This window comes from Monocercomonoides exilis (genome assembly GCF_001643675.1).
Source record: "Monocercomonoides exilis strain PA203 chromosome Unknown scaffold41-876177, whole genome shotgun sequence".
NCBI classification, from domain to species: Eukaryota; Preaxostyla; order Oxymonadida; family Polymastigidae; genus Monocercomonoides; species Monocercomonoides exilis.
Window position 1 is genome coordinate 588991 of NW_027150586.1, and position 15356 is coordinate 604346.

At 35.6% G+C, this 15356-nt stretch overlaps 4 protein-coding genes across 4 annotated transcripts; 3 read left to right on the forward strand and 1 right to left on the reverse strand.

Moving 5' to 3' along the window:
* Positions 1 to 4769: 4769 nt before the first annotated feature.
* On the forward strand, positions 4770 to 6068 carry MONOS_2149 (uncharacterized protein; the record flags this gene model as incomplete). The annotated part of the gene is made up of 4 exons (XM_067872050.1): positions 4770 to 4839; positions 5280 to 5404; positions 5476 to 5952; positions 6048 to 6068. The coding sequence occupies 4 exons, from the start codon at positions 4770 to 4772 to the stop codon at positions 6066 to 6068; spliced, it is 693 nt and encodes a 230-aa protein (XP_067722571.1).
* Positions 6069 to 6791: 723 nt separating this feature from the next.
* MONOS_2150 (uncharacterized protein) lies at positions 6792 to 8391 on the forward strand. The gene is made up of 3 exons (XM_067872052.1): positions 6792 to 6821; positions 6939 to 7521; positions 7582 to 8391. The coding sequence occupies exons 2-3, from the start codon at positions 7006 to 7008 to the stop codon at positions 8323 to 8325; spliced, it is 1260 nt and encodes a 419-aa protein (XP_067722572.1). The 5' UTR covers positions 6792 to 6821; positions 6939 to 7005; the 3' UTR covers positions 8326 to 8391.
* Positions 8392 to 9195: 804 nt separating this feature from the next.
* Positions 9196 to 9432, reverse strand: MONOS_2151 (uncharacterized protein; the record flags this gene model as incomplete). Its single annotated transcript, XM_067872053.1, has 1 exon — positions 9196 to 9432. The coding sequence occupies one exon, from the start codon at positions 9430 to 9432 to the stop codon at positions 9196 to 9198; it is 237 nt and encodes a 78-aa protein (XP_067722573.1).
* Positions 9433 to 10729: 1297 nt separating this feature from the next.
* MONOS_2152 (uncharacterized protein) lies at positions 10730 to 15337 on the forward strand (the record flags this gene model as incomplete). Its single annotated transcript, XM_067872054.1, has 1 exon — positions 10730 to 15337. The coding sequence occupies one exon, from the start codon at positions 10730 to 10732 to the stop codon at positions 15335 to 15337; it is 4608 nt and encodes a 1535-aa protein (XP_067722574.1).
* Between the last annotated feature and the right edge of the window lie 19 nt (positions 15338 to 15356).

Here is a 15356-nt window from a genome sequence, read left to right on the forward strand (position 1 = left end):
ATTGCAAATTGTTGAATGAAGAATCAGTTGGATTTATTGGCAGCGTTTTTCAGGTATTTCGAGTTGCGAAGGATGATCACCGAGTTATTAGTTACACATGCATTTATTCCCAGAGAAATACTGTGGATAGCAGAGCTTTTGAAGTTGAAGACCTGTTAAAGAGTTGCGTGGCTGGCACTGTTTTAAAAGAACCACAATAATTAACACTAAATAACAAAATGGTACGTTAATGAATTGAATTGTTTGTATTTCTTTTTGAAACTTTTTTGAAGATTGGATAAAAATACAGATAAAGAAATGGAAAAAGCAAAAAGGAAATATTTGTAAAGGAATAAGAAAAATATTAATGTGCAATCATTTTGTTTCATGAAATTCTTCATTAATTACAATAAAATTTGAGGGCTTTGATTTTTCGTTTATTTTTATTGACCATTTTATGAAAGAGTAATGAATAGAGAAATTTTTCATTTTGAACTCAATCTTTTTATATTTCACAAAATAGAAAACAAGGAATATTTTCAAGCCTTTTTCTATTCTGTTCAGTCAATAATTTTCTTTAACAAAATAATGTGAATCGAAAAATATAGACAAATCCTTTATATGTTTCTATTTTTAGAATTTTTTCTACAAAAATCTTCTTCCAAAGACTTATCTGCATGTCAGTTTTATTTAAAACATGGATAATATCTCGTTTTCTCGTCATTTCAAGAGTTATCTTCTTCTTTTCTTTTTCAAGTTTGTGTTCATCTCACCTCCTCATTTATTTCGCATCAAAAACTGAAATTTCAAACAACTTCAGAAGAGAGTTGGGGCAAAATTTTTTGCTTCAGGCATTTTTATTGAAAAATTATGCACTTTTTATTGACTTTTTTCGATCAAAAAACATGGAAAAATAGTTTTATTTTTTGACTTTCGTGAAATGTTGAAAAACTTGATGTTTTGATTTCAACGATGCATGTTTACGAATCTGAAAATCAAATTCATTTAAAAATCAAAGAAGGCGAAATAAAGTTATGAGCAAGACAATTATTCAGTTCCTTGTGCATAAAAAGCTTGAAAGTCCGTATTTTCCCCCAGTTATTGGAAGAGGATAAAACCTGATCGCAAAAAATAAAAGTTGATGATAAAAAGTTATGAAGGAATATGAAAAAAAAACCTATTCTATAAATGTGGAGAAAAATATCTATGCTGATGAGAAAAAAAATTGCAATTTGTCCGAAAGACAAATATTAAATATACAAAATGTTTAAAATTAAAATGGATAGAAATGTTTCTTTTGAAAATCCTTTATCTTATACAAATCATCAAACTTATGTTTTGCAAACAACAATTTTGATCAATCTGAGTTTTTACATATGTCAGTTCAAACATCTCATTGCTGATCTGCAAGTGATGCTTTGCAGATTATCAAAGGAAAATATGTTATCAACATTTTTTAATATGTGTTTAGCTTTTGAAAACTTTGATGAAATACATTCATCTGTAGTTAAGCGGTGTAATTTGAAATGGATCAGAATTTTCAAATGATATCATTGATGACATAAATACTCCATGCAAGATCTTTAAACATTTTGAAAATGAATTTTTCCAAATAAGATTTAAAATCAAAAAATTTTTCGCGTAATTCAAACCAAGTCAATATTCTCTATTCCAACGTTTGAGTTATCGTGAAAAACGATAAATAGTATGTTGAAGAAGATTTTACAGATTTGTCATTTTTTCTTTAAAAAAAATATTTTAATTATCATAATTAATAAGTAAATTTTTGGTTGTTTTATTAGAATAACAAAATCGAGACTTACTTTTAATATTTCTTATTAAAATTATTCTATTGCTCATTCTTTCGACTTTTTCAAATAGCTGACAGGAAGTGACGTCAATGACGTCAGCGACTTTAGTGACGTGTCAAAAATCCCATAGCCGCTTGCAAGTCAGTAAAAAATTTATTACGGTTAATTAGATTTTCACAATTTTCAAAAAAAATATATTTTGAAATTATTTGCATTAATGAAATAATAAAACAATTATGTTGGTTTTGCTTTGTGACGTGAAAATTTTTGTCACGTCCGTTAAAATTCGAAAACTTAACGTCAGAAGTCAGTACGTCACCCAGGGTTAAACATTCCATTCAAAATAGGATGTAGATTTTAAAAATAAGCAAGTCAATTCAAATAAACAGGGGTAATTTTAAATAACCCCCACAATTTTAAATTATTTTTTCAATTTGAATAATTTGATTCAATCTGCATTGTATCTAATGATTAAATTAACAAAAAAATTTTTTAAATTATATTAAATAAAAAAAAAGAATTATGAAGAAAAAAAATTCATCGAACAATAACTTTCGTTCTATTTGAAGTTTTCAAAAATTTTGTCTTTGCTTAAGAATATTTTGTTTTCGAATATAAGTCTTCGACTTTTATAGAAAGTTTTTCGACTTTGAACAAATTTTGGTGAAATAAAAATAAAAAAAAATGTGGGAAATAATCGTTCTGACAAATATTATCTGAAAAAAAATTGATATGTTTTGTTTTTGAAAAAAATGGATCAACTACAAAAATCTCCAAACAATTATTTCTCATTCCTCATTAATCACCAAAGTCATTTCAATTAGTTAAAGAAAAACAAACAAAGAAGTTAATAATTTTTTGTAAGAACAAGAAATGCAGTCTTCATAAAAACACATGAAAACACTTCGAGAAATAAAGTTGATGCAAGAATTTCAAATTATCGAAATTGCAAAAATGAATCCAAAGGATACAAAAAATTCATAAAACATAATTTGTTAATAAAACTTTGCTAACACCAAACAAAATTCTTTTATTGTTTGAAATCGATTTTGGGAAACAGCAACTATGAATGAAACAATTCAAAACCCATATGATGATGAGAAATCTTGCAAATGTCACAGTTTCAAATACTCAAAATGAACAAAAATAAAAAGAGTTTCACAACTTGATGAATATGAACTTCAAAACTAATTTAAAGCAAAACCTGATTGATAATATGCAATGTCTTGAACGCTGTTGTGATTCATGCCTTCCCTTAACAACTTTTTCCTTTGTTTTTTCATCAACACAATAACAAACATGGTTATTACAAAAACAACAGTGATAAAGCAACCAAATGATATGCATAATGCATTTTTCATTCGTCTTCGAAATTTCTCATTCAGCACGAAAGTCTGGCGCTGCAATAGGAGTCTCTGGAAGTTCCACATAAAATTCAGATGTTACTCTTGTTCCATTTCCGTTGTCATTGGCAGACGGATATTCTATTTGCACAGCAATAACATTTGCTCCGTCAAATTCATTCAAACCTGCGCTTACGAATATCGATTCATGCGACATATTCGAAAATAATTTTGAAATTACATTTTTTTCAGTTTTGTTATTCGCGTAAAATGACAACAAAACATTCATTTCCCAAGGCGCAAAACCAAAGCCTGAAATTTGTATGCTTAACATTCATTTTTCTTTATTTGTCCAATAAAAAGTCACATTTGCAATGTTCACTTGGAAGAAAACGTATTTATCTTGATTTCCATTGTTAACCAATTTGCGTTTCCCAATGTCCATCCACAAATCCTCTTGTTCTTCTCCACTCTCATGCAACGACCTTATCGAAGATGTATCCAGCGTCCCTCCATTCCCGCAATGTACCGTTCTTTGTATATTTGAATAAGAAATAAATCCACGTGTTTGAAATGAGTCATTCTCCACATATAATGTACCCTCTTTCTGAAATTTAAACCCAAACATTCCACCGATAAAAGATGTGTTTTTAACAGAAGTCTGACATTTTGACATTTCCATAGATCCATGTTTCCAAACACAAGCAAGGTTATCTTCAACGGTTTGAATAAATAATCCATTTCTATGATCCTTAATGCGACAATCAACAAAATATACAAAAGAATCTTTGAAAATTATAAATGGGTCCCACTCCTCTAAATATGAATACTGACTGAAAGCTTCAATTTCAACTTTCTCAAAAGTTACAGAAGACAATTCATCTGAACTCAATAATAAAGCTGTTTTGCAACCATCTGCAAAAGAAATCAGGTTGACCAATTTTATTGAGAATTTTGTTGAATGTATCGTAATTAAAGGAAAAGAACTCATTCCACAAGGATGAAGACGTGGAGAATTAAATTCTTCTTCTCTGAAAATATCAATATTTTCATCAGTGAATTCAGACGGAGATTGATCCAAATCAGCAGATAAAATTATAAACATAATTTTGTGTTGCGTCAGATAACGATTCGAAGCATAACTCATTGATAAACAAGGATAATTTTAATTTCCACAATCTTCAGTATCATTCCCCTCAAAAGAAATATAAACTTCTGCTGTATCGTTGCACAAACAAAATTCAGATAAAATAATGGATAAAAGAATTAGTTGCAATGCAATCATCATTTTTTCATATAATTATTAAGGTTTTATATGTTGAAGAAAACAGATTGTCCTTCTTTTATTTTTCCCAAATAATTTAACTCCGTTTCATAGAATAAAACAAAAATTCTTAATCGCTTTTGGTTTGATCAAACAGAAACAAATAATTACCATTTCCATCCTAGTTCGGAGGAGATCTGCTGTTTCATCAGCTTTTTTGTAAAAATTAATTTTTGGTAAATCCAGAAAGTTATTGAAGAAATCAAATACTGTTTGTATTGAGAAACAATCAACAACGTTTTATATTTTCACAAAACTTTTAATTTGATGAACTTTATGAAACACATCGATAACGCCTAGTAGTGAAAAAGAATGTCTTCACGCTTTAACGATATATCGAAAGTTCAACATCGAGAGATATCTCCATCAGTTGAGTTTTATGGTTTGTTCATTATTATTTTTATTTGAAAGGTTTAATGCTTCAGCCTTTTACGATCATTGAAGATTTGTTATTCAAACTGGAGCGCTGTACTGAAAATGAACAGAAGATCATTATTCAAAAGATGAATAGTGCTTTGGAAGAAATGAATTCTCAAATATTTGAACGAGCAGTTACAGAAGAAACATATAATTTCTTGGAAGAAATGATTGAAGAAAATATACTCTCAATGAGAAATGCAGTAACATTGCTGAAGCACATTGGATATTTTAAAAAATTGAATTTTATTTATTCTTGTAGCTTTAATGTTTCTTTATTGTTCAAAAGAATTGAAAAAATGATTAGAGAAAAAGAACAGAAAGAAAAAGAAAATGAAGAAAAGTTGTTTGCAGATCTATGCGAATGTTATCATATTTTGTGTAATTTTTTTGACTGTGTACCAGAAGAAATAGTTGCAGTTAGTGTACCTTGTCTTCTGAAAGTCGCGTTGAACAAAGGAGAGAGCGAAGAAGTCCAAAAAGAAGTGGAGATGGCTTTGATGGCCATGAGCAATGTGGTGAAGTGGGAGGTCTGATGGATTTTGTATATTTTTTTGAATAATAATAAATTTTATTTATCACTTCACGAATTGAAAATTAGAATGCAGAAGAAGAGCTTTATCTGGATGAGATTACAGAAATCATTCAATATCACGAAGAGCATCACAATCTCACGCAACTCGCCTATCAGTCAGCTTGGCAACTTTTGATTAACAGATTTATCATGGAAAGAAGATTTGAGGATGTGATAATGAATGATTTGCATTTTGTGAGAGAAACGGAAAGAGAGTTTGAAGAGCTTTCAAGATGTGTGGATTGGAAGAGGAATGATGGTGAAAAGGGGAAAAAAGAAAAGAAAGAAGTGCAGATAATTAGGAATTGGATCAACCTTGTGAGTGATTCTTTGGAATATCACGAATTGTGGGAAGAGGGAAATGTCGGAGTGATTCGTTGCCTTGTTGCGCTGTGCAGAGCAGCAAGAGAAAAAGAGCAAGAAGTTTTTGGAGATTGCCTTTGTGTATTTAATAGAATGTCCAGATATTCAACTGTTGGAACAGATGTCTTGCTGAAACATGGGGTTGTTGATCTGATTCTTGAAGAAATTCAGCGATCAACATTGAAAGACCTGATCATGTGGGAATATTTGCTATTCTTTTTGAACGTCTCAAAAAGATTGAAGGAAAAGACGGATAGAAATATTGACAAATCGATAAGAAAGACGACAAAAAGGGAGATATTTGAAGCACTGGAGGAAGAAGGATATGAAGATATCATTTCAAGCTTTCATGAGATTTTTGATTTTCTTAACGAAAAACTTTGTTGGACTCGATTATCATTGAGCATTTCTGAATATTTTGTTAATGCTTAAGGAAATGATATGTTTTGCCTTTTTTCTCTAAGAATTTCAATTTTTCTTTTTGCATCATTTCACAAAATTGAAATCAAACAATAATTAAAAGAATATTTTTTCAAATATTTTTTCTTGTTCTCTTTGAAATGAATCTTAGCAATAAAAAAAAAAAAAAAGAAAAGAAAAAAAGAAAACCAAATCAGAAAGATATTCTCACTTCCAAATTCGAAGAAATTTTATATTATTCATTCATTTTGGAGATATTGATCGAAACAATATTTGCAGAATTTTCTTCATTTTTTTTCAACATGGTGCGTTCCTGAGATGGCTCAAATTTCAATTTATTGTTGATTTTGGATAATTGAAATTTGTGAATCTCATTTTTTCCTTCATTCATATGAAACTTCACTTCCTCCTTGAAAAAATAATGCATTGTATTCGAAGAACTTCGATGAAAAGCATATAGAAATTAAAAGATGATCATTCTTTCAATTATTTTCTTTTTGGAAACAACCCATAAAAATAACATATTTTTCATATCATTTTCGATTCACAAATCAAATGCGAAAAAATCACATCGCTTGGATGCCCGACAAGTATGTTTTGAACACTGTTTGAGATTTCGTATCCGTTATGTTCTCTCTGTTTCGAATTCTGTGTTGTTCTCTCTTTTCTTTGAAATACAAACAATTATCAAAAATTGTTAAAGTTAGCCTTATCGGAATTGTTTCAAGGTGTTGTTTGTTGTTATGATTAAAAACTTTGGAGCTATGCAAATGAATGTTTTGTTTTCTTGAAGAAAAATATCTGGAACTGGAAGGTTTTTCGTTGGATTTGCAGGCTCGAAATATGTTTGAAATGAACAAGCTTATTTACAAAATGGAAACAGAAGAATTGAGCGACATTCTCACAGAAACATTGTTCTCGGAAATTGACAAAATGATTGGAAGAAATCAACTTTCACTTGAAAATGTTTTTGTGTTTTTGAAGCGTGTTGAGTGTCGCATCGTGTTGAATCATGAAGTGAGATGTGAATTTGAGTTTTCTTCGTTATTCAGAAGATTTGAGAAGATGATAATGAAAGAAGAAAAGAAAAAAGAAGGAAGAAATGAGCAATTGCTGATCGATCTCCTTGAATGCACTCTGTTGCTGACTGATTTCTTCACTCAAGAAGAAACAGTCCTGTTTGGTGTACACTGTCTTCTAAAGGCTGCTTTTAACAAGGAGGAAAACAAAGAAACACAAAAAGAAGTGGAGATGGCTTTGCTTTCGTTGAGTAATATCGGTTGGGAGAAGGTGTGAGTTTTTGCTGTTCTTTGGTGATGAATTTGTTTTTGTGTTCGATTGTGAAATCAGAAAATGGCAAAAGAGTTGTATCTGAACAGAATAAAGGAAATCATCAGAAATCATCAGGAACATCACAACCTGACGCGACTTGCCTATCAATCATCCTGGTATTTTCTGATAAAAAGATTTCATAATGATGGAAGCTTGGAAGATGTGATTGTGGATGAGCTCCATTTGATGAAAGAGACAACGAGAGAATTGGAGGAGTTGGCAAAACATGTGGATTGGGTGGGAGAGGCGAGAAAGCTTGGGAAGATGACGGAAGTGCATGTGCTGAAACGATGGTTCAACATTCTGAACTCATATTTTGACTGGGTCGAGTCGAAAGGAGGAGACTGTTCAGATTTTGTTCAATTCATTGTTGAGCTGTGCAGAGTCAAAATGAAGAATGATGCCGAAATGCTTCGAGCACTGTTGAATCTTATTGGAATCATGGCCGACAACTCATCGATAGAAATTGAGAGCATTTTGAAAGGAGAAGCCATTGATTTTGCTTTGGAAGAGATTTGTCAGTCGACATTGAACAACAACATTGCAAGGAGCTGCATCAAAATATTTTTGCATCTCGATAAAAGGCTGAGCAAAAAGACAGATTGTGAACACGAAGAAGCAGGATTAACAGCGAAAAGAGAGATAAATGACAGATTTGAAGAAGAAGGATTCCAAGATGAAATTATCAGTTTGTCAAAAATCACATTGGCGCATTCCAATAAATTGCTGATTGAATTCAACGAGCATTATCCACTTTTCTGAACTTCAAAAAAGCATATCTCCCATCCCTTCAAAAGATGTTTTCTCAGTTCATTGCATTTCACTTTTCAACAATGATCGATTGTCATTCAAAAACGAATATTACTCAGTTGTGATTGGGAAAGAAAGCGAGTGAGAAACACAATGTGCTCATGATATCGAACTTTTTTAAAAGGTTTATTCGATTCTTGATGTCAAGAGAACAATTTCATTTCAGATTTTATTTTCAAAAACAATTAATCAGAATTGACGAAGAATTCGTGATGATAAGATGAAAATTATATCTCAAAAGGAAAATGAAATTATTGTGCTTGAAGTGCTGAAATATTGCATAAGAATAATTCTTTTGTAGTGAATCTGAATATTAACAACAATGCAAATGAAAAATCTGATGAAGGAATACCAATTTTGAGATTACCCATACTTAATTATTGGGAATTGCAAAAAAAGAAAATTGCCTTTATTTGTTGTTGCCGATTCGAAACAGCAGAGCAAATGAGATTCCTGAAGCCAATTCATTGTTTTGCAATTTTTCATTTGGCTTCATTTCTTTGTTGCATTGAAGATGATCAGCTTTTGGCGATAAATGACAATTTTGCTTTCCCCGAAGACAAAAAGGTGAATGCAAGTTATAAAGGTGAGTTTTTTGCTTTCAATATTGTTTCGATTTGATGTTTTGTTTTTCTGACATTTTCATCCATTGTCCTCAGATCGTTTCGAAATACGATTCAAAAATGCTCTTTTAACAAATTTTGTTCAAAGCAATTCCTCTTTGGAAATATCGTGTTCAGAACTTTATCAGTGTTCAAACAGTCCAATTTTCATTTGCAAGCATTCATCGGTGATTGCTATTGTCCGTTGTTCAGTTCGTTTTCAGGCATTTTTGTCATCGTGCCCAATCTCTTTGGCAGAAAGCACAGCTTCTTTATTCAACATCAGCCTTTGCTGCGATTCACCAACATTTGTTGTTCCCCCTTTGCTGGAATCTTCCCCAACTTCACAATTTTCCTGCTGTGGATTGTTGACAATGTCGCATTGTTCGTTTTCCTCGATGATGATTTCGTCTTCGCCATTTCTATTTTCAGAAGCAGTGTCCCACGTTTCTGCCATTCATTCCGTTTTTGAGAACATTTCTAATTTCAAATCAGAGGGACCATCTCGAAATCGTTTCACTGCATCAACAGCTCATCATTACACAACAATCCACAGCTGCTCGTTTTTTTCAGTCAGTGATGTGTATGATGGTGGACTGTTTCAATCCATAAATTGCCCTTGCTCATCTTTGTCTTCGTTGAACAGCACTTTTCTTTCTTGTAATCGTTCGTCCAATGCTCGTTATGCTGGAGCTGAAGAAAACCCATTATCTCTTGAAAGGACTGTTGTTGAGACTGCAGGAGGGCATTTGTTTGTTTGGTGTGAATGGAAAAATGCAGCACCAGATGCTACCGGAGGAGCTATTTGCATGCATAACATTGGAGATTCCATAAATGTTTCTCATTGTTTATTCGATAACATTAATATTATAAAAAATGGACAAAGCTATCATGGAGGATCCATTTATGTATTAGGACTGAATTCTGTTAATATAGAATCATCAAATTTTAGTCAAAGTTGTGCAAGCCATGGAGGAGCAATTTGCAGTTGCGATCACAGGAATTGCGAGCAATACAAAGATCTTATTTTCAACAATTGTTATATTAATTCAACACATGGAATGGTTTGCTATTTGCGCCCTCAATATCTTCAATCATCAGGAGTCTTTATTTTTTCCAACAGTTTTTTTGTGAACAATTCAGCTGGAAATTCCGCCGGTTGCCTTGATTTCAGTTCTTCTTTACCAGGTGTTGAACTCATGACTCTTTTGATATCGGAAAATATATTCATAAGCAATATGCTGAACGATGCAATAACGAATGTCAGTTTATATGGTGGGGCTGGAATACATTTTGATGGACTTTCAGAGCAAGCTGTTCGAATATCTTTCATTCGTTTTTGTTTTTTCCATCAAAATAAAGCAAACAATGGAGAAGGAAATGACATAAAAATATGTGGAGGAGAAGTTAACAGCAATCCATTTTTTGAGTCATATTCAACAACAACAGAAAAGCGGGTGTGGTTCAAAGGCACTGCGGATAGCGAAGAATACAACGGATGGCTTCCAGTTGGGATATTGCTTCTGACTCGATATGCCCATCAGAATGGAAATGATTTGGATGGGCTTTGTGGGTTGAGCGACACAACACACTGCAGAACAATAGAGCATGTTTTCTGAAAGTTGAAGAACGATGTTGAGTGCAAAGTGATTTTGCTGGAATCATCCTTTGCTCCTTCTTCAGCACTCTCCATCAGCAGCCAGAAAGTCAAAGTGATTGGAAACGGAACAAACAAATCAGTCATAAGAACTGGCATGCTGACAAGCTCAGTGGCGCTATTCACAATCAATTCTGGTGATTTGCGTATCTTCTCATTGACGATTGACCACAACACAGAATCAGAGACTGTTGGATTATTTTCCATTTCTGACCCAGCTGGAGCGGTTCACTTGAAGCACCTCCTTATCACTTCAACAAGGACTCAGCCTACTTCTTTTAACAAGCCATTGTTTGATATTGGCTCAGGAAGCATTTCAATTGAATCATGCAAGTTTTCTGATTTCAGAATCAATGCACAACTGATAAAGGATCCAATATCGTCCTTTTCTCAAATATCAAACACAAACTTCACAGAAATCATTCGAAGTTCTGGAAATGGAGGAGTGATTGAGTGCAACGTTTCAAATAGAGAGGCATTGGCGTTGAACAACATATCGTTTGATAAGTGCAAGTGTGAAAGTGGAAATGGAGGATGCTTTTCCATTTTGATGCAAGTCGAATCAAAAGCGAGACTTGGAGAAATTGATTCGCTGACTTTTACTGATTGCGATGCTGAGGGAGCAGGCAACAACGGATTTGGAGGTGCAATATTTCTGAAATTGGAAAACTCAGCCAGTGATTTTGTTTTTGAAAAGGTGGCATTCACCAACTGCCATGCTTCACAGTTTGGCAACAACATTTTTATTGAGGCAGCGAACTTGAGCCAAGTGATCAATGCAGAGCGGTTGAAGTTTAGCCATCAACTGAATGTGCTCACTGATCTGTGTGGATTTGAAAATGGCGATCGTTCGTTTGCGATTCCTCTTGTGCTTTATCTCCGGAGCAAGCCGAGCGAGTTTTATGTTGGAAATACGAACAAACGAGATTGGTATATGTGTGGATTTGCTGACGAGCAGTGCTCAACCGTGGATTATGTGTTCCTGCAGCACAAAACACCAAGCGGTGTGTCAATTGCTGTTGATGGAAGTTCCACCCTTTCACGAGAGATATCTCTGTCTGAAGGCACCACAAGTGTTCGAGGGATAAGATCCCAGACACAGCTCATCATTAACGACAATTTGACAACAAATCAAGATGGGATGATTATCAGCAGAGCAACAACTTCTTTTTTGAGCATCCAGTTTTATCTGCCAAGCTCACTCTCTGGAAGGGAAGCACTGTTTCTGGTGCAGTCAGGATCTTTCTCATGTGAGCAGTGTGTGCTGATGCTGACATCGAGCACAACATTGTCTTATGGATTTGTTGTCAGCACTGGTGGAACAAGCATGGTGAAGTCGCTTGTGGTGAAAGGATTCACATTAACAGAAGCCCCGCTGATGATTTCACACACGAACGGGCAGCTTAACATTGAGTTGTGCAACATTTCGAATACAACTGCCACATCAAATGAAGGAATTATAAAATGTTCAAACGGAGGATCACTCACTCTTCAGAATTCAACAATGGAAGGAATTGTGTGCAGCAGCAAGGCAGCTATCTCGATTGAAAATGGGAAAACAGTGAAAATGGAAAAAATCAACATGAAATCAATCGAGCTTGCAAATGGAAATGGAAGTGCAATGAGTATCGTTATTCATTCTGACAATATTGTTGAGATTTGTGAATCAACTTTTTTCAACTGTTTGGCTTGCTCTGGCTGTGGAGGAGGGATATATGCTTCGTTTGCTGGAAGCGGAAAGCTGAGCATCGGGAAAGAAGGAACACTCACATCATTCACAAAGTGCGGAGCAAGTGATACAAGAACTCAATGCGGATATGGTGGTGGGTTGTTTGTGAAGGCTGATGGTCGGTTCAATGATTATTCGATTTCTTCAGTCAGCTTTACGAGCAGTGTTGAAAAAAACAATGCAGAGAAAGGAGGTAACAGCATGTTTTTTGATGAAGCGAATTTGGCAGATTTGATGAATTCAGGAAAAGTGGATGTGACGATCTCGACAAACACAGCAGAATACAGTGATGCAATGGGCTTCGAAAATGGGGAGGAGGATTATGCAATTCCACTGGCTCTGTATTTCATTGCCCCCTTTCCTCTGCCAGCACTCGCTGGGGGAAGCAACAAGAGAGATTTCAGTGGATGTGGACATTCGGGGTATCCTTGCTCCACAATCGCATTCACAGTCGATCTTCGTTTTTCCTCCTTGGACAAAGACATCTTGCTTGATCCAACATTTGTTTGGAGCGAAGAGACAGTGATGAGTGCTGGTGAATGGAAGGTGAAATGTGTTCAAAAGAACACAAGAATTGCTGTTTCTCCACCACCTCCAACAGATTCTCCCTCATTAATAGTTGTGACTCAACCAGCAACAATCACGAACATCACGTTTGCATTGCCATTGTCGCTCAACTCCAGATCATCTTTGATTCAATGCAACGGAAAAAGTCTGACGTTCAATGACTGTGGGTTTTCGCGAACTTATTCAGAAGAAAGCAACGAGATCAATTTCAGCTTTGCAAGAATAATCGGAGGAACAATTGTTGCAAATGATTTTGTTGTTGTTGCAGAAACAAATAAAATTACGTTTTCAACCAGTCCATTTTTATTTGAGGGAGGAAGCTCATTCACGTTGCAGAGCTGTGAGATCAACGGAATAACCGTGAAGAACGGAAATGGTGGACTGCTTTGCACAAACGCGAATGGAGGAAGCTGTGAAATCGTGATTGATGGATGTCAGATAAGTTCATCATGCGAAGATGGGAGTGAACTGAAAGGAGGAGCATTATTTATTCAGAAACAGGGGAATATGGATGTTAATGTGAAGAACACCAGATTCAGCAGTTGTGATGTTCCGGCTGGTGAAGCAGCAGATAGAGGGAGAGGACTGGGCGGAGGGGTATATTTGTATGTTTCAGATAATAATGGAATGTGCTTGCTGAAAGACCTGACATTCTCTGGGTGCAAAGCGTGGAAAGGCAGCAATGTCTTTGTGGATGGCAACAATTTGACTGAAGCAGTCCGAACAGATAACTTCCAAATTGCTTGGAGAGAGATGGACAAAACGGATTTGATGGGATATGAGCGAGTCTCCTGCAATCGAGATTTTGCGATTCCTTTGGCTGCATTTCTGACTTCGTTTTCAGGAAGCGGATATGTTGGGGGTGAGGAAGATGGAGGATACGATCACTCGGGATGCGGATTCGTATTTGCCCCTTGCCACTCAATCAGCAAAGTTGTTGAATTGAGATTAGTATCAGCGCAAGGGCAAGGCGTTGTTGTGGTTCTTCCATCATTCCAGCTGGACAGCTGCACAAGGCTTGCCTCGTGTTCTGTTTCCATTTTGGCTACAACAAAGGATTCATCTATTTTTGTCTGCAGCAACGGAAGCGGGGAAGGGGATGGCTTGATCGAAACAGCAGCAGATGTGTCGATTTCAAACATCTCTTTTTCGTTGCCTCCAAGATTCATCGAAAATTCTCGATTGTTTCTGATTCTGTGCCAGCAATCAACTTTGAGAGTTGCTAATTGCTCAGCGACAAGGCAAATAGAAAGCGAGGCAATCAAATTCAGTATTCTTTGTGCAACAGGAGGTGAAGTGCATTTGACTGAATTTGAGCTGAAAAGAATTGATTTTGGAGATATTGCAGCAGTTGAGTTGAGTGGACAAGGAACATCATTATTTGTTGCAGGATGCACTTTTGAAGAGATTGAGAGTCTGACGCATAATGGATTGATCCACTTGACTGGTGAATCTTCAGCTGACATCAAGAAGCTAACAGTCAATGGCTCAACACTGGAAAGCGGGAGTGTTTTTTCTTTTGGGGAAGGAAATGGAATGAAAGTTGTATCGAGTGAATTGTTGAATGTGACTGGCAACAGCGGGAATGGCTCAGTCATTTCGGGAGCTGTTGGGCAAGGAAAGCGAGTGGAGATAAGCGGTTGTGTGTTTTCGAAAGACATGTGCCAAGGCGAGGAACCATTTGGCGGGATGGGGGCATTGAATGTGTCGGATGGAGGAGAGCTGATATTCACTCGGAACAGAGTGGAGAGCTGCACAGCGCTGGGAGCTCGGGGGTGTGGAGGAGGGTTGCATCTGAAATTCGATGCGAATGTGCAGTACTCGATGAAATCGAACACTTTCACAGGAAATCTTGCTTCGAAGGGAAATGACCTGTTTCTGCTTTGCAGGAATCCAGAAGCGCTGATGAAAGAAGATCTGTGGTTTGGGACAATTGACGAATTGAGCACACCCGAGCAAAGCTTCTGGGTGATGGACTTCGTTGAAAGCCCAGCAATTGACTGTTCGATCAAGAAATATTTGTTTTCTGGAACAGGAGATACTGTTTTCGTGGAGGCAGGGAAAAGCACGTTGCCGAACTGCGGAAGCGATGCGAATCCATGTGATCGATTGGAGGTTGGTGTCAGCAACCTGAAAGAGAGCCAGACGACTGTCCAGATCAACAACCACAACTGGGTTTCTGGAGAGATGAGAAGAGACGGGAAGTCGCTGACGATCCGTGGGGTTGCAGCCAAATCCGAGCTGAGAATAGAAAGCAGTGGATTCTTCAATGTGGTTGATAGCCTCACACCAACAGTGCTTCTGCTCAACAGGCTTGTTTTCAAGCTTCCTGTCTCTCCAACAGATGGAAACGTTGGAGTGATTCGGATGAATAGCGGAAGAGTGACAATGTTGAATTGTGAGTTTTGAGGAGAAGAAGGCTCTGAAG

Coding starts and splice junctions, on each gene's coding strand:
- MONOS_2150 (XM_067872052.1), top strand. CDS start 7,006: ATGTTTTGTTTTCTTGAAGAAAAATATCTGGAACTGGAAGGTTTTTCG. Junction 7,522..7,581: donor GTAATATCGGTTGGGAGAAG/GTGTGAGTTTTT, acceptor TTGTGAAATCAG/AAAATGGCAAAAGAGTTGTA.